Raw genomic sequence first — 24,037 nt, 5'->3', positions numbered from 1 at the left:
CAACTGCAACGTTGATAAAGTCGCGAATGCCATAAGAATAGTAAAACGACTAAAATCGAAACACAAAAAAATAACCATTATTTTTCTATAGTTTTCAGTTGTTTTCAGATCCCCTTTTTTCCATTTCAAAAGTTTTCTCGCTTTTCAATTTTTGATTTTTATTTCCAACTTTTTTTTTCATTTTTAATTTTGTATATAGAGTAAACAAAATACAATAAGCTTGAAATGAAAAGTTTAGTTATTATGGGCAAGTAAATAAGATTACATATACTCATTCATGTACTAATTCTTTAATTCCAAATCAATGAGTTAATAAGATAAACACTAAAGACTGTTTTTACTCTACATCACCTCACAATAAAACGGCATAGGAGAACTAAGGGCATAATGGCCAGCTTGAGGAAAACGCTTATTTAACCATAGAGAAAAGCTATAATATGTGAATTACATAATTGTTTCGGGTTCAGACACTCAAATAGTCTATTGCCTAATTGGATGAAACTTGAAAAAGTAGATAAAAACGTTTGAAAATGCATTTTAAAATTTTTGCCGAAGGCTGAAAACCAGTCACTGTAGGGGCATAATGAGAACCCCCCTGGGGCTGTATAAGCACCATTAATCAAGGCAAGATGAGCGTTTTCTGCCGGGGAATCTAGCAGCGAATTCGACTCGATAAAGTCAACTGAATAATAGAGCTGCAGCTTGACTTGTTTCATTTGACGATTTGGCCTATTGGTAAGGTGTTGGAGAGGTAATCAGTAGACTGGAGTTCAATTCCTGATCTAGGTGATTTTTTTTTTCATTTATCATTCATGATCGATGCATTTTGCACTTAACCGTGAGGCGTAGATTCACCAAACAAAGCAATAACAAAATAATCTTGGTCTGTTTGTAGAATTCAAACAATTAACACATGCTCATACATTATGTTTCTGGTTTTTTTGTTTGACGGATGATGCTACTAGCCGTATAATTTAACAATCAAAAAAATCCATCAAGGAATGGTATGTGAAAAAAAATCAGATGAAACAAATCAAGCTGTAGCTCTATTATTCAGTTTGTAACGTGGTTACAATTCTGTATATATAAATTACTATTAGAATCGAAAATAAGACAATTCTGTACATATTATTAGATAAGTTCACGTTAATTATTTATTGTTATTGTTTATCAATATTGTGCCGTTCTAATGAAACGATCAGTCGACATGCTTTCCGTCATTTTGCTAATGCCATACCACCTGTTATACAAGATTCCATACAAGCTTTTATTCTACTTTCGCATACAACATCCGCTTTCATGACTCAAGTGATCGAGTGTCACCTCTCGAGATTCTTCTCAGAGATCCGAATAGGTTCGGTAATGAAAGGGGGAGATGGCTTGTTGTGGAAGACACAAGGAGATAGCTGGAGTACACGAACTCAGGTTCGAAAGTTCGTTGACCGGATTCGTAGGTCATCAGGTTTCCTCTCCAAAGGTCAAAGGATTTTCCTACTTGCGACCTAACTGAGGATTCACGGAACGAAGCTCGATCACTTTGATCCAGACCGTGGTTTAGGCAGTAGCGAGGATTAATTCCATATTTGTTTTGTTTCGCGAATTGTCTAGTTAAAGTAAAAGTCCACGTGAAGTATCTTGAGAGTTAGGTGTTAATTGTTCTGTTCCTTTTTCCATTGTAGCTAGGCCAAAAAGCTAGGAAATAGTGTGCGTGTTAATTCCGTTGTGCGTAAACAACTGTTAAAAAGGTAAAAATTCTAATGAATTCTGTGTGTGAACTGTGTGTGTTAATTATTGTCGAAGACCATCCGACATTTCATTATGTAGGGAGCCTGCACCACAACCGTTCTAGCGATTGTTAACCCCACCGGAACTTCGCTACACCAGCCACGGGAGGCTTCAAAGTTTGCTCGACGAGGCCACGTCGGAAGCGAAACCGTCCGTCACCACACGGTTTTCGTCCGCCGGTACGCCAAACACCCGGCCAATTGATATTCGCCCCCTGATTCGTCGAAGAATCATCTCCTGATCACCATCACCATGTAAGGTCCTGCAGCTTACAACAACAACAACAACAACAACAACAACAACAACAACAACCGTAAGCTACTTCGACAACGAGCCAGACCGCTCTGCTTCATCGGCATTGAGCCAAAACGGTACCGTAAGTAGAGCAAATCCGAAATTAAATGCGCATTTAAATAAATATTCTGGCCCCTTGAATCATTAAATAATAGTACACACAGTTTTGGAAACTTAGCCAATAAAAGTTTCCCGTTCACCAATCAAAAGCTAATTCTCAACCTCAAAACCGCACAACAGATAGGGAAAGCAAATAGAAAAGAACAAATAGAAACAAACATGTAAACAGTAACCAACAACAAGATCTAAAAATACATTTATAAAAACAGAAACACAAATGTAGTCAATTAATGAAATTTTCCAACATGTACATAGTTCTTCAAAATGAATGTATTTAATTATTCTGTCTCTCAAATTTATGTTGTTGTAATTAGACTCCGCTTTCCCCTGAACAATTGCGTCTGGTTCGAAAAGGTATTTCACGTGTTTTGTCCGCTTAGTTTATAGTTTTCTTTCTTGATGTTTTGTTATTTATTTTACTCCGGGTTGAACTGCTCGGGAAAACAGTTCCCTCGCTTACGCCTCTATTATGGAAAGGAAAAAGGTAGGAAAGTAAGTTCCACCCATGACGAGATGCGCAAGCGAGTGCTTTTCGAGCGGACAGGACAACGGTTTGCGTCCCAGCTATCCTTTTAGCACGACGGTGCAACTGCTGGTCTATTTTCCTGGCATCCCCATTCCCCTGATCATTCCGTGTCCTTTTTCGGATCCATTTGGACAACCCGCCCTGAGGTCGGGAGTCTAGCCGGGCAATCAACCTCGACGAGTGGTCCTCATATGAGGTGGCGCGTAAATCACTCGTTTGATGAAAGCGTTGTTGTATGGGAGTTGTATGGGAGAGGCTGAATCCTCACGCGCGAAATCGCACGTGTTACAAGTTGACTTCATCGAATCGAATTCGCTGCTATATTATACGGCAGAAAACGCTAATCTTGCCCTGATTGATAGTGCTCTGTTCGCCCCAAGTCAACAAATTCAAGAAAAAACGCGTTTTAAAATTGATTAAAGTGAAAAATTAAAAATTTTATGATGGTGAAAACTGAGAAACGATGTGTAAATCATGTTGCAGTGCGTACATTTCTGATCAAGATGATTTAAAGGTCATAATACTTATTTCGCGGTGTTCAAAAATTATAATATTTTTGTCACTTGAGAACCTTGCTGGTTATTAATTAATATTTCTGTAAAGATGAAAGGGATATTTCTTTTTTGGTGAAAAATTAATACTATAGGTAGTCCTCATGAAAATTTGTTTAAGAAAATACGTACTTTTGTAAAAAAAAAAAGAGTGCTTATTATGCCCTGAGTGCTCATTATGCCCTTAGCACGTCTATCATAAGTTTTTCAAGTAAGGAGGAACAAAAGAAGTACCCCTATGTTTTTGCAAAACCGATGAGAAACGACCGATCAGTTGAGGGAAACTTCCAGATATAACTGGAATAGAAAACAAGATAGGGCAAAACTTGCAAATATCAAATAGTTACTAAAAAATGCACTGTTTTTGATAATAAAAGAACAATAATTAAATATTGAGCATTAGTTTTAAAAAAATGATGTTTGATTTTTTAATATTTAGGTTTTGCTAAATAGTTCCCAAATCTCAAACACGTTTTTCTCTATTGGAGCCAACTGCTGGTTTCGCCCTTATGAAATGTCACGCAAGTCGTTTTCTTTGACATGAGGTTTGACAGCTCTGTGTGCTAGTGGCGACTCCTCTCAGAAAATTGGCTCCTTCCAGTGATCCATTTCCGATATTATATTTCTTTGTTTTCGTATGTACCATTTTTTTTATTTTATCATATTTCTGTGTTTTTCCTATTTGCTGATTCCAACGATGGCGATTATGCTTTTTTTAAAATATTTTCCATACTTAAGTTTCTTGAAATTTCATTTTCCAAATTGCAATTTTTATCCATCTATTCTAGGAATAGTTTTCCCGTTCATAAAAAATCTTTAACTTAATCCCTTTTCTTAATTTTCTTTTTCGCTTTTTTCACGAGTTCCCATTCTTCATTTGTTTTTTTTTTTTTTTTTGTTTTTTTTTCAATCAAAGCTCTTCTCTTCTAGCATTGCAGGTGTGTTTTTTTTTAAATTGACTTGGAGATTTTTCTCTACATCCATTTATCTTTTAAATTCCATTTTTTTCTTTATTGTTTCCATCTTTGTTATTTTCCTCTAACCAAGTTTTTTTTTTCGTTCTACCTTTTTAACTTTTTTTGTTCATTTTTAATTCATGTTTCTTATTGATCCTTAACTGTTTTTTCTTAATTTTTATTCTCTTTTCATTCAAAAACGCAATCTAACTTTTTCTTGTTTCCTCATTTTTTCTGAAATCTTCCTTTTAACTTTTTTTCTGTTGTTCTCTTTTGCACGTTGTTAATTTATTTTCTTTCAATAAATATACAATTTTATCATTGTTTCTTAACTTCATACCGATTTTGTTCTATGTATTCCTTTTTACCGTTTTCATTCTATTAATTTTACGTTTGTTTCCCTTTTTGTTCATTTTTCCTTTGCTTTATCTTTTTACTATTTCTTTCTTTTTTAATTTATTGTTTTCTGTTTCTATTTTCGTTATCGTTTAGTTTTCATTGTTGTTGTGTTTTTTTTAATTTCCCTTTTGTCATATCCATTTCATCCTTTTGTCATTATCCTTTTTACCTGTTTTCCTTTTACCTAATCCTTCCTCATCTTTGGTATCTGATAAAAGTTTTCAATTTTAATTTTTATTTTTTACCTTCTTATACTTTCTTCTTGTTGTTCTCAACCTTATATTTTTCTAAATTAAATCTTATCGCCAGTTTTCCCCTATTTTCTTCTTTTTTCTGTTTAAACTTTTTCTGTGTTTTACTTTTTTCAATTTTCACTGAGCCATTGTTGGTCGGCTCCTTCCAAATAACTAAGAGCCAGAAGAAAACAACACTGTTTTCAGTTCGGCTTCCGAGTGTAATCCTCTTTCGCTGATCGTGCTTCACTCGTTATTCGAGCAGCGTTGCCAACATTTTTTTTTATTTCGAAAATCAGGTAACTGGTGAAATGAAAATCAGGCAAAATCAGGCTACGTTAAAGTAACTGAATCAAAGCAATCCCTAGAGGAAGAATGACCATGTCGGTTAAAATCCTCTCTAAATAAACAAATTAGAATTAGAATTAGAAAGGGAATCTTTCGATTGCTTTGATTCAGCCACATTTTCACATCAGCAATGGTACCTAATCCAGTTCCTTACTACCCATTTTTCATACATTCGCAAAAACTCTGGCAAAATACCTAATCCAGTTCCTTACTACCCATTTTTGATCACATTCGCGAAAAATTAGACAAAATCAGGCATATTTTAAAAAATCAGGAAAAACTATGGCTTATCAGGTTGTCAGGCTGAGCCGAGAAAAATCAGGCAAATCCTGAAAAATCAGGCACATTGACATTTCTTTATCCGAGTTTATACGAGCTGTAAGCGACTCTCGGACGGCAAGTGTGAGAGCTTTCGCATCTGAGAGGGAGAAAAAGAGTTCTAGCCAAGAGCGCCCTAGTGTTTCAGTCATACACTTCTGAGTAAATGAAGAAACAATTTATTCAGACTCCTACCACTCAACGTACCAAAAATAACAACAATGTCTCCCCCGCCGTCAGCGTTGCCACATTTAAATCGTTAAACTTATTGAAAAAATTAGACCAACAAAAAATGTGCACCGAAAGGTTCACCAACAACCAGTAGTTTTTTTTAATTTTTTTACTGTTGATGCCATTTCTGTTCTCTCAATTTTTCAATTATCAAAATTAATTATTTACCTAAAAGGTGTGTTAAAATTCGGAAGCTACTTTAAACTGTGTTATAATTTCTCATAATTGACGAATTTCACATGAAATGTTCAATGGATATTGTTTCGTTTCTATATTTCAAAATGCTTTTTATGGTTTATTATTTTGAAAGATTCTAATTTAATGATTAATGGCATTTCGGTGAAGCATGCCGTACATTTCCTTTTGTCCGATCGGGGTACGAAAAACACGTGCTTCGACCCATCCATCATTGTATAGATCAATGCAAAGTCAGCCTATCGACTTTGCTTCTTGTAGACAATAATACGGTGTGGGACAAATGGTCTTGTGCGGCAAGAAGTTTTCTCAAATCACGCTCTTGGCTCATTTTCAACACCTTTCATGCTTCCCAATCTAATCAATCCGTCTATAATTTTCATTACTTTCATTTGAAATTCTTCCTGTTAGAATGTATACTTCACCGAAATGCCATTAATCATTAAATAAGAATCATAAACCAGCGGTGATAATCTGTTAACACATTAATCTGTGCTTGTGGCCTGGGTTTCCAGCTGCCCTGATTTGTCTGTAGAACACAGACCTTTGACCATTCGTCCAGACATTGCGCCCAAGCAACCAAAAGTTACATATTTACTTGAATGAAGGCATTGAAAGTTACATATTGGCTGACAAAGAGAATCAACTGTCCAATTCCCTTTTGTGAACTTTCTGTACTCATTAATGAACTTGAAAGTTGCAAAAGTGATTAATATGTACGTTGTATGTGACTTGTTTTGTCCAATTCCCATTAGTGAACTATATGTACTCATTAACGAAATTGAAAGTTGCAAATGTGATCTATACGTACGTTATACGGGACTTAAGTCACAGAAAGGGCACAAAAGTGCTCAATAAGAACTTAAATTTTGAGCTGCATAGAACGTATTTCATATCAATGATGGGGCTGAGTAAGTGTTTTTGTACCTGTTTTATGGGACTTTTGGTGGCTTGGGCGGAGACACGGATTCTGCCCTGATGTTTGCTCAGGGAACACAGATTTTACAGATTTTCAAAAAAATACTGTAGAATACAATTTTAAAATATCAAATTAGAGCCATTAGAGCCAGATTATACTAAAAATCTCGATTATATGCATCACCAGCTCCCAATGTTGCATATAGCCACTAATCGTTTGTTTCTGACACTATCAGTTACGTGTTCTGTTTGACCCTCAATTTAACATACATCTTCGAAGCATTTGCTATTATTGGTAGCTTTCAACTACTTCTGCATTCATAATTCATAAATTCTAATCATTTTCTACCTGACCATTTTGAATTTTCATAGTTTCTTAGAACAATTTATGTCCTAAAAAGCCAAAAGTCTGGAATTGTGTGGAAGAAATGTCAAAATTCTGGAAGTCTGGAAACCTGAAAAAACGCCAGGCAAAAGTCCAAAATGTCTGGAAGATCCAGACAAAATCTGAAAGTTTGACATCACCGTTACCAATAAAAAACTGTGTTGCTCTCAAATTTCTCCTCAAAATAATGCGCAATAGATTTTTCCACAGAAGGGAATACACTTCATCAGCAGATGTGAATTTTCTCGCTCACTCTTATGTATTGACAATATCACTCTTGATTGCTCTCTCCCCGCACAGCTTGGGGGGAGCAGAATAAATCTTAGGAGTTTTGCCATCCATGCACTTTGCTCATTTTCCCTCCCTGGTTTTCCTTTTTTCCTCATTGAAACAAGAAACTTTCTGTTTTCTTCACCGGCACTTTTCATATTCATGACATATCACATTATCTAAGATGGACATTCTCCATAACCTGGGGGAGGTAGACTGATATTCGCTGTATCGTTTTCTGTATCGTTTTTTTACTGTTCGGCAAAAAGCCGACAATTGTTGAAAAGATTTGTTATCGTAAACTTTAAACTATATAAAAATTTTGTTCGATCAATGGGAACTACCCTAAATCTAAATCTGTTATTTAAGCTATTTATAGAACAACCATTAATCAAACAATTTTTATCTATCAGCTTCAAAATCTTCAACCAAATTTGAGCAACTCAATACGCCTGATCTGCTGAATTCGCCAGAGCAAAACAAAACCTAATTAAATTATTGTTTCATGCAAAACAAGTGCTTTTCAGCATCAAAAAAGTTTTATTGAAATTCACTAAATATGAAAGTGAGATTTTGAACCTTCGCACTGGTCTGTTGATTGATGAGAGAAATTTGACGTTTGAAAGATTTTTTTTTAATTCAGTCTTTCCTTCAATTGGTTTAACTCAACTTCAACGTATGACTCTTCTAGACAACAAAAATGTTAAGTTTAAATTTTCCCCGGCACACACTGCCGTTCCTAGAGCTCATTTTTGCACTTTCAAACGCAATTCTAATCAAAACTTTGAAGCCAAACTCATTCCCAGTTCAACAATTTTCAATTTGCATTTGGGCCTAGGTGCGTAGAGTCGTGTCGACGATGTTTTGGTGGGTGCTTGTCAAATTTTCCAAAAGCCTGTTTCCGATACCCCGTGCGAGGCGGTTGTAATTTGAATTCCAATCTACACCCCCATCGGTGATGGATGGACATGGCTTTCATTTGTGCTGAATTGTGGGGACAAGAACGGTTGGGATTCGGGGTTAGATTTTCGGAAGTTTTGACCAAACGTGCAGTTTACGTTCAAATATCGGCTTGGGTGTGGTGTAGGGACTCGTGTGATGTTTTCACCATTAGATACTGAACCAATGACGATAGTAGAAACCTAGGCTAGTTGGCAGAAGGGCTTATTCGAACAGTCGTTTGTAATTTTGGCCCATTATATGGCGCTCTGGAAATCCGAAACATTCTACTGCTGTGGATTTATGTGCTGCTTCCTTGACGTGTTTATCGAGTGTGACGAGACGGGTCTGGCAGCTTAGACTCAAACACGCTACGGAATATTTAAACTAGCCGGCTGCCGGTGGGACGTCTCAGTAGCTAGTTAAAATTGTTAGTCAAAATGTGGATTAATATCGTTCGGTTGACTTTGGCCCTGTTGAGCTGTTTCGATTGCTTTCGAATCGTGCTGGGCCAATGCTACTACTCGTTGGATATGAAGTTCGGATCGTCGTACTATCTGCCATCGCCGGGCTATCCATTGAAGTATCCTCCCAATACTAAATGCTCGTACCGTATCACTGCACCCTACGGTTACCGGATAGATTTCAATTGTAATGAGTTTCAGATTCCCAGTGTAAGTGAGAAAAGTAGTTACTTGGTAGCAAGGAGCGAAGTGCAAGGTGTTATAAGAAGAAAAATCATTTTCAAATTTGCTGATATTTTATGTTTATTTTCATAATTCATTATTCAAAACTATATATTAGAAACATCCTTTTGCGCCTCCAAAACCACTTTTACCAAACAAACCAGCAGTAAATGTAAGTAAACACAAACTGATTTTTGTCTATGGTACTGAATTATGCTGCTCAACTTTACAACTTTATTGCACTTCTTTTCACTTATCGTGCTACAAAAATGATGAAACTTGTATTCCCACTTTTTATATATTCTTATCATAATTCTATCATAAACCTTCTTTCATTTTTTTTGTTTACTTTCAAAAATGGGCTTACTGCTACAGCTTTACTATGGAAATAATGTTAAACCACACCACATAAACCACAATCTGACGTAATTTCCGAGAATGTAAATAAAGAATTGATAAAATATTTCAACACAACATTGATTTCAATGTACATTTAAGCTACAAAAAATACTAATAAGAGTAATTTTTATACAGAATTTCAAATAACCGTTTACAAAAGAAAATTCCAAGTTTTGTATGGAAAAATGTATCATTTTGTTCTAATAGCCGAACTTGATGTTTCTTTTAACTATGGAATTGAGCAATCTTATCACTATTGTTCCAACTAAAGCATTTTTTTAAGAAAATTTCCTGCTGAACAGTTTTGCCCAAGATCGTAACTTAGTATCTCTTCATATAATCGAGTTATAACCTGTTAAATGGGGATTTGTCTTTGGGTATTGAATGCAGTTCAATTAATCCAGCAAATTTCCTTTAAAGAGCTTATAAATTGACATAAAAAATAGATCTGCCGGTTCCAGAATTAAAACAACAATGATGTTTGTATTTCAGAACAGTAAATTTTTCCTAAACAAATCCTCAAACCAAAATTTACTCAGGCGACGTTACTTTAAAATTCTGCAAAAATCATGGCAAGTTTTGAACCAAAACGAAGTATTTGAGACTTCCGGGTTTGATAAATTCAAAAATAACCCCAAATCGTTTAGTTTTTTTCTTTAGTCACACACAAAAATATGGCGTAAATGCAAGAAAGCCTATGGCTCTAGAGAAGAGTCTCTGGAGCCACTTCTACCTGAAAATTCTAAGACGCTCAAAAAAATTAGATGGAGTACCACTTCCAATCAAAAAAGCACCTAAAACTCTAGAAATCACGTTCAATAGGACTGTGAAGCAGTGCTGCAAATAATCAGAGTCAGTTTTAAATTATCAGTTGAGTTTATTGTAGTATATTGGTCAGTTCAATTCCAACAAGATTTATTCGAGAATGAACAGAAATCTCAATCCCGAAAGCACTCTGCACACTTATTCGAAAATCGGCAACTTCCGTGGTCAGTATACATTCAGGCACTATGCAGGTTCATGAGATTATCCAATCTTCATTTTCAGTATCAAGCAAACAATGCTGAAAGTGAAAAAAAACTCCATTCTATTATAATTAAGTTTAGTTGAATGGTGACAAAGCTTGTTCAACGCGCTAGACTTGCGATAATTGAATAATTAGTATAGAAGTATACTGCCGTTCTAAGCAAGATTGTCCCATGTGAAAAAACGTGCAAACGAGAAAAACGCGATTGAAACATCAGCTATATTTCCAATTTTTCTCTCAAACTAAAAATTCACCGACAGTTTTTTCGTAGTGAACAGTTCAAGTTAATCATTTTACAATGTTTTCTGCCAAAAAAATTACATTTGCTACAAAAACAGCAAATTAGAGCCAAAAATGCTCCGTGTGACACTTTTGCGTAGAATCAGAACGCATGCCGATACTTATAGTTCTACGAAAAACTGTCACACGGCTACAATTTTTCTATCATTTTAAAAGCTTGCGTAGTTTATTTTTTTCCCAAAAACTCATGCTAAACCGTAATTTGAGAAATACGTTCCTTTTTGTTTATAAAAATGTATAGTTGAGTATGGATCCTGTAAGTAGTGCCTACCGAAAAGTGTTTAGTGAAAATTTCTCTGAATAAAACACTCAAGGCTTCTCGCTCCTCCTCTGCCCTCTATTTTACTGTTCTTTTCAGTGAATAACATTAAATTCAACAATTTGAACTCATCTTAAGACAATTTTCTGATAAAATTTGCATTTTTCATAGAATTTTCTCTAGTGTGACATTCTTGCGTAGAACTATCAACATAGAGACAACCACCTTGATGAAAATTTCGTATAAGTTCAGAACAAAGTGTACTTGTTTGTGTTTTTATTCGAAAGTTAACACTAAAAGAGACCGTTTCCAGCAAAAATGTGAAAATGACCCAAAAGTCACATGGGACATTCTTGCTTAGAACGGCAGTATAATGATAAAAAAAACGTCATTTTCAAATAGTGTGCAGGGGTGCGAAGGTTATGAAATGAGTGTTCGGGTTGGTTAAGAGAACGCTGGCGAGGGAGGTTTTGGAACGAATGTGGGGGACAAAACTATGACAAAAATTAAGAAAAAAAAATATGACAAAATTATGACACAAATATGACAAAAAAGTTGTTAATAAAATGAAGAAACATGACAAATGTGGAAAGGGGTCTAACAAAATTATGACAAAAAAAAATCAAAAATCTGACAAATATGATTAAAATTATATGTCAGACAATATGACAAAATTTTGACCAAATTATGACAAAAATGATCAAATTTTGGCAAAAATGTAACGAATGCGGCAAACAATTGACAAAAAAAATATGACAAATATATAAACAATATGACAAATATAATAACAATATATTGGCAAAAAAACATGACAACTATAAATGACAATAAAGTGACGATATCATGATATAAAGTTGTGATAAAAATCAGACATAATATGACAAAATTATGATAAAAATATGACAAAATTTTAAATTAAAGCGGAAAATGTCGTCAAACTATGTAAAATTATAACAAAGTGATAAAAATATGACAAATTTCATAACTTTCAGATTGTTGTCATTTTTTGTCATTGTCATAAGTTTGCCATGTTTTGTCATTCTATTGTAATTTTTTTGTAAAACTTTGTCATATTTATCAGATTTATGACATAATTTTGTTTCATTTTTATCACATTTGTCATATTTTTGACTAAGGTTCGTCGATTTTTTGTCATTTTATTTGTTGAATTAATGTCATATTTTTGTCCTAATTTTGACACATTTTTGTCATATTTGTCAGATTTTGGTCATAATTTACTAATTTTTTTTGTCATGTTTTGTCTTTATATTGCCAAGTTTTGCTTTATTTTTGTGATATTTTACATATTTTTGTCATATTTTGTCAAATTTATGTCTCATCTGTAAGATTTTTGTTATGTTTTGTCATTTTAAAGTCAACTAACTGTCATATTTACGCATAATTATGTCATATTTGTTAGATTGCTGTAAATTTATTGTCAAATTTTTGTCATACTTGTCAGATTTTGAACATACTATTGTCATATTTTTGTCATGTTTTCACCATATTTATCACATTTTGTCATAGTTTTGTTATTTTTTGACCACATTTGTCATTATATTCATCCCTCTTCCCGTCTCCCCTCTGAATAATCGTATAGTCTCAGCGGTTTTCAAGTCATGTTTTCTTTTCGAATCTCAATTCACAATTTTCGAAGATGGCTACAACAAATGCCGAAAGAAATTTTCAGTAGCTTTAGCTGACACTGATCGAATGCTAAAGCTGCATTCATGATCGAATGCAGTGACTGATAGAAACGCCTAAGCGAAAGACGCACGAGGATGACCGAGCCGATCAAAAGCTTTTATACCTATTCAAATTTCTATTCCATTCATTTCAAATCAAGGTTTTAACACTGATAGAAAATCACAGCCATTACAATATAATACGTGCTTTCAGAAAATTTTCAGCACTGCTGTGAAAAACTGTAGGAAAATATAAAATATGTTGCACATGTTTTATTGGAATAATGAGCTTAAAAAATACTCTAACTCTTATCTATATACTCTATTTACTCTTACCTATGTGCGTAAGTCCGGATGCTCGATTCCACATTTGCCAAATCTGGCCAAAACTTGATGAAGATCGCTGAAATGTCCAGCAAATTCATCTCCGAGAAGCTAGACTTGTTGCTTATCTATGAGTCATTTGAACCAACCAAACAACAAATTTCTGCTAGTTCCAGAGCTCGTCAGCTGTATGGTCGATAGGCGCATTCACAACTGTCCCATTTCCAAATGAACTAAGCTTTAACGGCAAACTCAAAATCATCAAACAGTAACGTTGCTGCACGTAACAATCTCTAGTTATACTTTCCCTGGTTGTCAAAAAGGGGACTTAACTACATTAAACCAAAAAAAAGAACGGTCGATCACAACATTCCACAACATTCTCTTTAAAGCTGTGCATTCATAAACATTTAAAAAAAATCATTAAAAGGAAACTAAGGTATTGATGATCAAAATTTAATAAAATAATGTCCTGCGTAAAGGAGTGTATTCGTAAAAAAATGCAACACTTTGTTTTGTGAATAACTGTTGAATGCATGGATGAAAACTGATAAAATTTTCAAAGAAGCCAGTCCTGTAATGTAGTGTTTAGGTGTACACAATTTGGTGACAATCTGTAAAGTGATTTTTGAGATAGCGTCCAATACAAAAGCTTATAGAAAAAATTTTTTGGGCATGATCGAGAAAAATCCAGGAAAGTCCCAGTGAGAGACTGAAAACAACTGTAAATTAACTCTTTGATTAAAGGTCATATGGTGCATTGTTTATGGAGTCCTAGAGTGAACTAAAATTATAATAAAAGTGAGACTTATAAACATGCCTGACTTTTCTTCTTCAAGGAAAAATAGCTGCCCACCAGGTCAATAAACAAAATACGGTGGTCAAATCGTGCGCAAAATATTAGGACAGCTAGCGGAAAGCCTTTTCGAAAAATTTCGTCATGAACAGCAAAGTGAACTCTCTGGTGAGCACCTGGCAGGATTCCAGCCAAAAACTATTTGTTGACAAGTCTTGCATGGATGGAGATAAAAAAAAAAAGGAGAAAAAGTTGAAAAAATTTATAACTAATAGTTGACGAGGCTGATTTGGTGCACAGTTTAATATATAAAGAAGACTGCATACAAATCCTACCGTTTTCTCCGCATATCACTTGAATAGATCCTCACAAAATTTGTACTCTGTTTTGGCTGAATCTGAAATCGTGCCATTACGCAAAAACTATGGTGGATTGAGAAAAAGTCAAATATGTTGTTTATGTGTCGAAGCAGGACAAATGGCTAAATTTGTCAGAACTTCTTTTAGTATTTGTGAGAAGCTAAATAGCTACAATTTCCTCGAAAGATGTGCGCTAAGAGTTCAGAAAAAGGGATTTCTTCGAGGAAACATCAAGTGGCATTGAGATCCTGTATGTGTTTGTGTTCGTTTTAGCTTCCATCCATGGATTCAAAATTTATTCACAAAATAAGGTGCTTTTTTTTTAATACACTCCTTATTCCATCGATCCAAAACCGATGGATTTGTGACTCATGATAGCAAAAATTTTCAACATGTATGTGTGGTCGGTAAAAATAACTGGTTTCTCGGTAACTATTATCAGTTGCTCGGCTTTTGTAACCGGTTGATCGGTGAAAATTACCGAAGATTCGGTAAAAAATTACCGAACGCTCGGTAATATAAATAACGAATTGGTAGTCATTTTACGGTTGTTTGTGTAAATGTTGCGGTAATAACTATTGAACACCAGTTATTTTTGTAGATTGTCCAGTAAATCTTTTTCTTTGCATATGCAATTGCCACTTTGCATAATTACATTCATTCGGTCGTAAATGAAATAACCGAACTGATTAACCTACTCCGCGAAAATCGGTAGAAAACTACCGGTTTCAGCGATTCCCGTTTACTTTATAGTAAGATTGCCAAAACTTTTTCTGCACGTATCCCAGCCGGACAAATCCGGGCAATTTTATAAAAACCTGGCAAAATCCGGGCATTTGGTATCAAAATTGATGACGGACAAATTTAAAAAAAAAACCCGAAAATTAGAAAAAATTACATGAAAACTTATCAACAGATTTTAAATCGTATTTTAGGCTTCCAAAAATGCTTTCATGATTATTTTTATAAAACTTGCTCAAAAAGTTGTTTTGGAGGAAAAAATAAAAAAAAAATCCAACACAATTTGTTTTTTTTTTAATTTGCCAAATTAAGTGAAAAATCCGGGCATAATCGGGCATTTTTCAATGAAATACGGGCAATCGGGCCTGGCCTAACTGTTCCCAAAGCTGTAGTTTTAAAAAGCTAAGTTTTCAGGTCGCTAAAGTCAGTATGTATTACCTTTTAAAAATCTTCTAAGTACAAAAACTGTTGTAGTTCAGCAGGACTTCACATTTTCAATTTTTAAACTACAACTTTATGACATAATGAAATAGTCTGCACAAATTTTCTCTCGGATTATTTATTCCTAATGTCGTGGTTTTACAATTTTTACTAGTCTCAATTCAGAAATTCACTCAGACACGTCTGTCGCTCACCAGAATAGATCGATTGCTAACTATGTTTTAATAAAATATAAAACGTTGCCTAGGAAGTTCATTTTATTTTATTTTTATTCACTGTTGCCGAGTACAACTACCATTTATTTTATTTTGTTTTAATAATATTTTATCTATTTTCTGAATATCCTTCATCTTATCTCTACACCTAAGTTGCTGCTAATAAAGATTCTTGTTGAGAACTGTAGGATTCCTTTCAATTTTCCTCAACTTCATTTCATTATTTTCAAATGTAAAATATATGTTATGACTCAAAACCCCAAACCTATCATATGTAAAATTATTCAAACTAGATATCTTCCATTTCAGACCACAACCGGCTGTCGGCTGGACACCTTCCGGGTATCGCTGACCGGCCGGGAAGACCTCTCGGATGCGTACACATTCTGCGGAGCCGGCGTTATCCGGGAGAAATCCGTTGCCAACAGTATGTTCCTGCAGCTGCAAGCCGCTCCTAAGAGCCAAGGGGGGAAATTCCTTTGCACCATGTCCATCATACCGCAGAGCTGTTCCTGCGGCAAGAAAAAATTGGTGAGTTTTATGGTGTTTTTTTTAACAGAATTTGAATTTTTTTTTTTTTGGTTAAGACGAAAATCGTAAACGGAATCGAAACAAAGGTCAACGAATTTCCAATGATGGCGGCAATGATTGATGTGAAAACCCGGATTGTAGTTTGTGGAGCATCTATCAGTAAGCGGCTTAACAGTGTCCAAGAGTACGATATTCAAACTAATTGGAATTTTTTATTTTGATTTCTAGTTTCGGATTTTTACGCCTTGACGGCGGCACATTGTTTGCTCCAAAGGACTGTTGATGATACGGCTTTGCTAGTGGGGGATCATAATCTGACTACAGGGCTGGATACCGGCTTTGCTCAGGCTTACATTATAGCTCAGTTTTTGTCCCACACGGCATTCCTAGTTAATCCAGTATCGAATGATATTGCCCTGCTGAGAACCTTGCAGCAAATTCAATTCAATAACGGCGTGAGTCCGGTCTGTCTTCCGTGGAAATTCCGGGGTGACAGCTTTGAAGGAGCCGTCGTCGAGGCCGTCGGATGGGGTGATCTGGATTTCGGTGGGCCCAAATCTAAGGTTCTGATGAAGGTGGCACTCAACGTAATCAACAACCAGCAATGCTCGACCCAACTCAACACCACCATAACCTATCAAAAACTGTGCACTTATACGCCAACGAAGGACACGTGTCAGGTATGATTCCGGTAAAGGATACAAAACTGGTCTTTATGTGGGATTTTTTTACTATCTGACGGTTTGCGCCGGAGGTCTTCTGATTTTACCCCAAATTCCAGATAAGCTTCATTATTGTAACTTAAGAACACATACATTGACATGACATGAGAAGAAACATAAGATGAGATTTTTATGGTTAAAAAATTTATCTTAATTTCAAATGAACATAATTTTCTCATTTCACAACGGAAATTATAAATTAGACCATTGAAATTTAAAATTTTATATACATAAATATGAAGTTGTCTTCTGTAAAATTCGGTACTCGAAATTTTTTTTGGGCCAAGGATGGATTGTATAATAGTTTCAAGACCATCCTTCTTTGGGAAAGGGTGGCTTCCATGCAAAATCAACTTAAAATATAGCACAGCTCGACTCGACAATATTGGTTCAGAAGCAGGATTTGACATAAAAAGTTGATTTATTATGCACCTAGAACAACAATTTAAGGAAGTTTTTTTCATTATTTGAATAGAATTAACCTTTCATCTTGGTTTAAATACTGATTTTTGGTGATTGAACTCTTTGTCTTACTCGGTTCCAACTTCCATCGTACAAGGTCGATTCGATGTAATTCGATTTTTTAATTTTTTTTTCTGAGGAACCAATTCTTAAAAAACCAGAATTGATTTTGCATTGTAAAGTGAAATGACAGTGTAAAATACGATACAACTTGAACATTTTACAACTGTGATTTATAAAATTTAATAAAAAAGAAGCAAGTTTAACATACATTTGTAGAAATTAACAAAATTTTAAATTTTGGGGAAAATCTCAAGACCTCCGTCGTAAATTGTCAGAATGTAAAGAAATTCGCATATGCTACAGTATTATAATCTTTTCATTTCCGTTTTTTTTTCTGGCTATTACGGTTTGAAACCCAAACACAAAATAAACAAACGAAAAACCCCACTTGCCAACACAGTCGGATTCTGGGGGCCCGCTGTTCTATACTGCCCCCTCGAACGGACTGCTCTACGAGGTCGGAATTGTGAGCTACGGAATAGCCTGTGCCACTTCAAATCCCAGCGTTAATACCAGGGTCACCGAGTTTCTGGACTGGATTATGGCCAACACCCCGAATGCTTTCTACTGCTTCCAGTGAGCGCTTCCATAGATCCTATAGGCAAGCAAGAACTCAGTCTGGATGGCGGCGGAAAAATAGAAAGATTTTACTCTTTTCCTATACAATAAAATAGACCATGGACCATATACCTACCTCCATAAGTGTGCAGGAGAAGGAGTAAAAAATCTGCTTTCCCGGAAATGTTCTGCTTTCTTCTGTTTGTTCCGGAAAAAGTTTGCTCATCCCGGGTATTATCGGGCTTTTGCATGGAAGTGGTAATCGATAGTTAAATGATAATAAAGATTGTTTGTTAACTATGTTTTTCGTTCTGAGTGTGTTTTCCCCCTTAAGCCGTAATGCACTCCTGGCCCTGATGAGGGCTAGGATTTTTGTGATATGACATGAAGCCAAAGAGGTATCAGTGCAAAAATGGTCGGTTTTAAGTTAATAATGCCAACATAACAACTTAAAAGAATGCCTTCTCTGAATAAGCTTTCATGCATTTATATCCCTTTGGCCCCAAGCTTATCCAAGCTCATCTATAAGTTTCATTTATCTTACCGATAATATTTTTCCTTAACCCTTCATTTCATGATTTTTTATTTTTTCTCAAAAATCATTTTAAACAGTTGATGAGTACCTCAAGAAAAAAATTAAAATAAAATACGTTTTTCACTTTTTCCAAACATTAATTGTTGCAAATTTGTTACTTTCTGAAACGAAGGGTTAGGAATCATTGCTCTGCGTTACGGTAGCTGAAAAAACGATACGTTTTAGAATCAAAACCTTTGAGTCAAGAATCCCAGCTAACATGAAATCGCATTAAAATGATAACTCGAGTCATTAAAAACGTTACTGCGAATCGTAATTCCATCTAACGCAAGTAAATGGTCGTAAAAATCGTTACTCGAAGTCGATTTAAATGGTTTAAATCGGATATGATAAAAAGTCCGCCATGTTTGCAGATTTTGAAGACGATTTCGTTCCTTTGCTTTCTCCCGCGTGGGTCAAGTGAGAGAACAGCTTTGTTGTTCTCTCTGCGACCAGCAGTGCAACCAGATTGTTAAAAATCAGATGGTGTCAGAGAAAACTGGTGCTCTCTTGTATTCTTTCAGTATGTATAAATATGGTGTTCTATATCGTCCAAATCGTATAATCTTTTCGCTTTAGCCAGAAGTTGAAAATATGTATGTATATTGCCTCCACTTTGGTAGGTAAATGCCGTTTTTTCGAGTTTCATACGATCATTCCATAATGTATATGAGACGTATAACAAAGTTGTTGAGAAATATACCTACAAAAATGTTTACTGGGATTGCCCTTGTTCTGCCAGCAGGGACTATGCCATATATCATCTCTTAAGGCTTGTACCACTTAGTATCCGGTCGTTTTATTTTATTTGCTGCAGCGCCTCTAGTTGTCGTACCTAGAAACTGATGACAGCGATTTGATCCGGAAGTTTTGTTTACCTAGTGGTAAAACAACTCTGCAAAACCACGTTGAAAACCAAACATGGTCAGGGGGAATGATCGCCAAGGCTCTCAAACTCTCGAAATCGACTGTGAATAAGATGCTCAAACGTAATCAGGTTACATCGATGGTAAATGAATTTGCCCGCAAGTTGATGTTTTGGCAAGCTAACTGTAGTTGTTGGAATGAAACAAAAACTTTCATCACTGGAGCAAAAAGTAATGTAAAAGTTTACAAGAAGAAGTGTATTCAGGACACAGTTTTGATTGATGTTTTACTCCTTATCCATGAAGGCCACTTGAAGTTCTGGCCCGATCTAGCTAGCTGCTACTACATCTGAGATGAACTGGAACGCTTCCAGCAGAATAATATTGATGTTTTTGACAAAAATTTATTCCACCTAACTGCCCACAGTATCTCCCCATCGAAAGATATCGGGCAATAGCCAAGAGTAAATTGAAAAATGGGGGCAAATCATTCAAAATATCACCAGATATAATGCTATTTGCCGCCGAAAGTGTTCGTGATATAATGCTCGTTGTTTCACCAACACTTTTCAATTTTGAGAAAACCAACTCAAAAACAACTATGTTCGTCAACCGGCTGCCCTTTTTTGTACCCGGAGTTTTCGAGGTTAATTGTCCCGTCTCATCTGTAGACGCTCAGCAAGTGTGAGTAAGAAATGTTAAAAACAACTCTATACTGAAGTGGTGTAAAAAAATTTCCGTTATGGTTGATTTTGAAACTGTGCAGATATTGATGAAAGGTTTTCGACGAGAACTTTAAAAATTCATCAAAAAATTAGAAAAAAAAATTTTATTTTCCCTAACATCTTTATAAAAAATCTACTCAAAATTTTTTTTACCAATATATTACGTTATTACCTCATGGAGAAATTGGAAATTGTATACGACCCGATACTAAATGGAACAAGCTTTACACGGATAAAAAACTCTACAGGTTGTTATCAAAATTCGTATGGTTGGCTCTTCCATATCACTGATTTTTGGTTGAACCCATAATATTGCTACATCTACATCGATGACTACGAATAAACTAGCGTTGCTGTAAAGTTGTTTTGGCTATCGAGGATTTCTCATCTGCTCTTCGCTAATATAAACTAACATATGGCGGATTTGGCTATTTTATTCAGTACAACTTAAAGATTCTAAATGTTAGTTTTTGAATGTCTCAAAAACAGAAGATGATGGAAGTTATTTTTTGGAGGACACACATCAGAAAGCGAAAATGTAAGTTCAATTTGTTGTGTAAGTTGATTTGTTCTACTAACAGTTGTTTTCAGTTTCAGACTCATCCGCTGGGATATGTTGAAGCGCGCATACTTTGATCCCGGTAGGTCGAAGCAATGGAAAAAATAAAATCCCTCAAAATGTTTCCATATCAATTTTACCACGTAAGTAATTAGATTTTTTTTAATATTTATAATGACCTCTCGGTTGAAAAAAAGACGGTTTAGATTTTGACGATTTTTTTTTTAATTTTGTTTCAGAGCCAGCGTTTCGCGCAAGTCTCAAAAAGTATCCTTCTGGAAACGGCGGAGTAGCAGCATAAATTACATTTAAAAATTTGCCACTAATGTGATATATGATTAAATTTAAAAAAAACATTTATGTCTTATTAAAAATAAAAAGGAAAAACAATGCATTTTACTGCTCAAATTAATTTTTATTTATATTTGAATCTACAATTTCTGACGTTCATGGGGATCAGCATTACTGTAAAAACAGCCATACGGATGATTGACTAAACATTCCTATTGGATTCTTGAAGCTGATGCGATCGCTAAATCAGCCATTTATCCATTTGTGGTTACGTATAATCAGATTGTTGGCTTGATTGTTTTTTCGGGTCAGAACCAATCAATCATATTTATGGTCCTGTAGACGCGTAATATAACTGATAAATCTATATACAGCGAGCGAAATAAGAATAGCACCACTATGTGTTTTGCTTGTTAAAATATGAATGATTGAAAATCACCAAAACTTTGTTCTATGAATTGTTTGGAATTGTTTAACGGATAAATCAAGCATAAGTTTACTTTTTTTGGACGTTGCAATTGGCGTTGAGGACCAAAACTATGGAAAAAGGGTGCGAAATAAGAATAGGACCACTTGTGCTTTTTCAACAAAAACAAGATTATTTCTAAAAATTTACTGTGTAAAAGTGAATAATAATGCATCTACGAATTATCTGAATAGATAACTGTATTTCAAGGAATTTTATAGAATTTCAAAGATTTTCAAAAGTTTTAAAAAGGGGTTTTAAGAGATGCTCCTCTAGCATTTAGGAATTTGATACTTGAGCTATAATACTTTATCAAACTGCTTTATTTCTTCATTATCATTCATAAGTATGATGCAAATTGACGAAACATAGATTTGATGCTGAATTTGAATAAAAAAACAGACTTCAAATTCAAAAATACTAATGTTTTTAAATAGTCAAACGCTATTTCTCTAATTTCAAGTCATAGATGGCAGCACTTTATTGCAATTTAACCGAATTGATGCCCATTTTCGAATATCTGGGATTAATTCAGGTGTGCTGGATGATTTTGGTAAAGAAATAAGTACTTAGTACCGTGTGACCGCCTTGGAAATTCTAAGATCACAATATCAAAAAATAAAAATTTCATCAAGGACCCATAAAAGTGAATTTCTTGGACCGATAAACAGAATAATTTTTTACTTTCCGATGGAGCTTGATGAACCAGATATGTAGCAGTATTATTGGTATGATTTGAAATTGAATCGGAAATTTAGATGCGCAGGAATTTTGGCGGTGTTATATTCTTGTGCTGGTGTTTTTTTTTTTGCAAATCCGGAAAAGATTTCTGCAGCGTGAACTCCAACAAAACTGTGTTGGAAAACTACCTCAAAATGATGAATATGGTCCTAAATAAACCTGAAAAATCAATATTGAAACTTAATTTGGTTTTAACGGCAAGATAGTGCTGCCATCTATGACTTGAAACTGGAAAAAGTGATGTTTATTGAAAAAAATCTAAGTTTAGGAATTCCAACCTGTTTTTTTTCTGATTTAAAATAAACCGAAAATATTTGATTCATCATTTCACGTCATTTTAATGAAGAAAGTAAGAAGTTTGGTAAAGAATAACAGCTCAAATATCAAATTCCTTAGTTCTAGAAGAGCATCTATTAAAACACCATTTTAAAACCTTTGAAAATCATTGGAATTCTAGAAAACTCCTTAAAATGCAGTAAACTATTCAAATAATTCGTAGAAGCATTATTATTCACTTTAACACAGTAAATTTTTAGAAATAATCTTGTTTTTGTTGATAAACACAAGTGGTGCTATTCTTATTTCGCACCCTTTTTTCATAGTTTTGGTCCTCAACGCCAATTGCAACGTCCAAAAAAAGTAAACTTATGCTTGATTTATCCGTTAAACAATTCAAAACAATTTGTAGAAGAAAATTTTGGTGATTTTCAAACATTCATATTTTAACAAGCAAAACAAAACACATTCTTATTTCGCTCACTGTATTTTTCTCCGTGTATAATCAACTCAAATAGGTTGCTAAAAATGATTATTTTCTGTAACTAGAAGTTTTTTCAAACAAGCTCTTCCAGAACGTATGATTATACGCCTTATTACAGAAAAATATAAAAATAATTATGAATGTATTTATCCTCCATCTTAAAGATAAGTAATTGTTTGTGTCACAATTCAGGGCGTTCCACTAACACTTTTTCATATTGGGAACATTAACCTCAAAAACGACCGTGTTCGTCGGCCGGCTGCTTGATTTTTGCACTGCAATTTTTAGAGGTTAATTGTCCCGTTCTTGTCCGTACACGCCAGTTAATGTGCGTGAGAAATGTCAAAAACAGCCCTCTGTGGAAGAGAATTAAAAACACCCACTTTATAAAAAAAAACCTATCGAATATTCCACATTACAGTTTTTCTATTTACTATTTTTAAGGGATCACAGGCATTTCTAAGTCCGTTAGTGAGATCATACTGTTTTTGGTTTTAAGCTAAGATAAAGTTTTATGATGAATATGCTCCGGAGTAAAATTGAATTATTTCAATTTATTCGGAAAAAATGGCTTCTCCTGTTAGCACTCCAATACCAGCAAAATAAAAATAAAACCATGTAAGGGGTGTATTCGGAAAAAAGCAACACTTTGTTTTGTCAATAACTTCTGCATGCATGAATGAAAATTGATGAAATTTTCAGTGAAGCTACCCACCAGTGAAATGTTTACATGTGCAAATTTTTGTGACGTTTTGTCAAGTGGTTTTTGAGATATCGTTTAATTCAGAGGGTCATTGAAAAATTTTTTTTTGGGTAGGATCACTAAAAATTCAGAAAAGTCCCAATGGAAGACTCAAAAACAGATGGAAGTCACATATTTGACCAAAGTTTATATCGTAAATCGTTGAAGGAGTCCAAGAGCATCTGAAAGTGTGCTAATCCATTCTGATTTTCACTATCATAAAGTGAAGATAATTGATTCCATGAAGGTAGGGAAAATTAGAGGTTTTATCAAGCGT

General features: G+C 34.7%; 1 protein-coding gene across 2 annotated transcripts; it reads left to right on the top strand.

Moving 5' to 3' along the window:
* The first annotated feature begins 8,897 nt into the window (after positions 1 to 8,897).
* LOC129754714 (venom serine protease-like) lies at positions 8,898 to 18,280 on the top strand. Of its 2 annotated transcripts, XM_055750926.1 has the most exons (6): positions 8,898 to 9,142; positions 9,273 to 9,326; positions 16,010 to 16,231; positions 16,288 to 16,390; positions 16,460 to 16,911; positions 17,879 to 18,280. In XM_055750926.1, the coding sequence occupies exons 1-6, from the start codon at positions 8,909 to 8,911 to the stop codon at positions 18,056 to 18,058; spliced, it is 1,245 nt and encodes a 414-aa protein (XP_055606901.1). In that variant the 5' UTR covers positions 8,898 to 8,908; the 3' UTR covers positions 18,059 to 18,280. The 2 variants fall into 2 exon arrangements, with proteins under 2 accessions (XP_055606901.1, XP_055606902.1); XM_055750927.1 differs by lacking the exon at positions 9,273 to 9,326.
* The last annotated feature ends 5,757 nt before the right edge of the window (positions 18,281 to 24,037 follow it).

Source organism: Uranotaenia lowii, chromosome 3, assembly GCF_029784155.1.
Source record: "Uranotaenia lowii strain MFRU-FL chromosome 3, ASM2978415v1, whole genome shotgun sequence".
Lineage (NCBI taxonomy): Eukaryota > Metazoa > Arthropoda > Insecta > Diptera > Culicidae > Uranotaenia > Uranotaenia lowii.
This window is presented reverse-complemented; position numbering and strand designations above follow the sequence as displayed.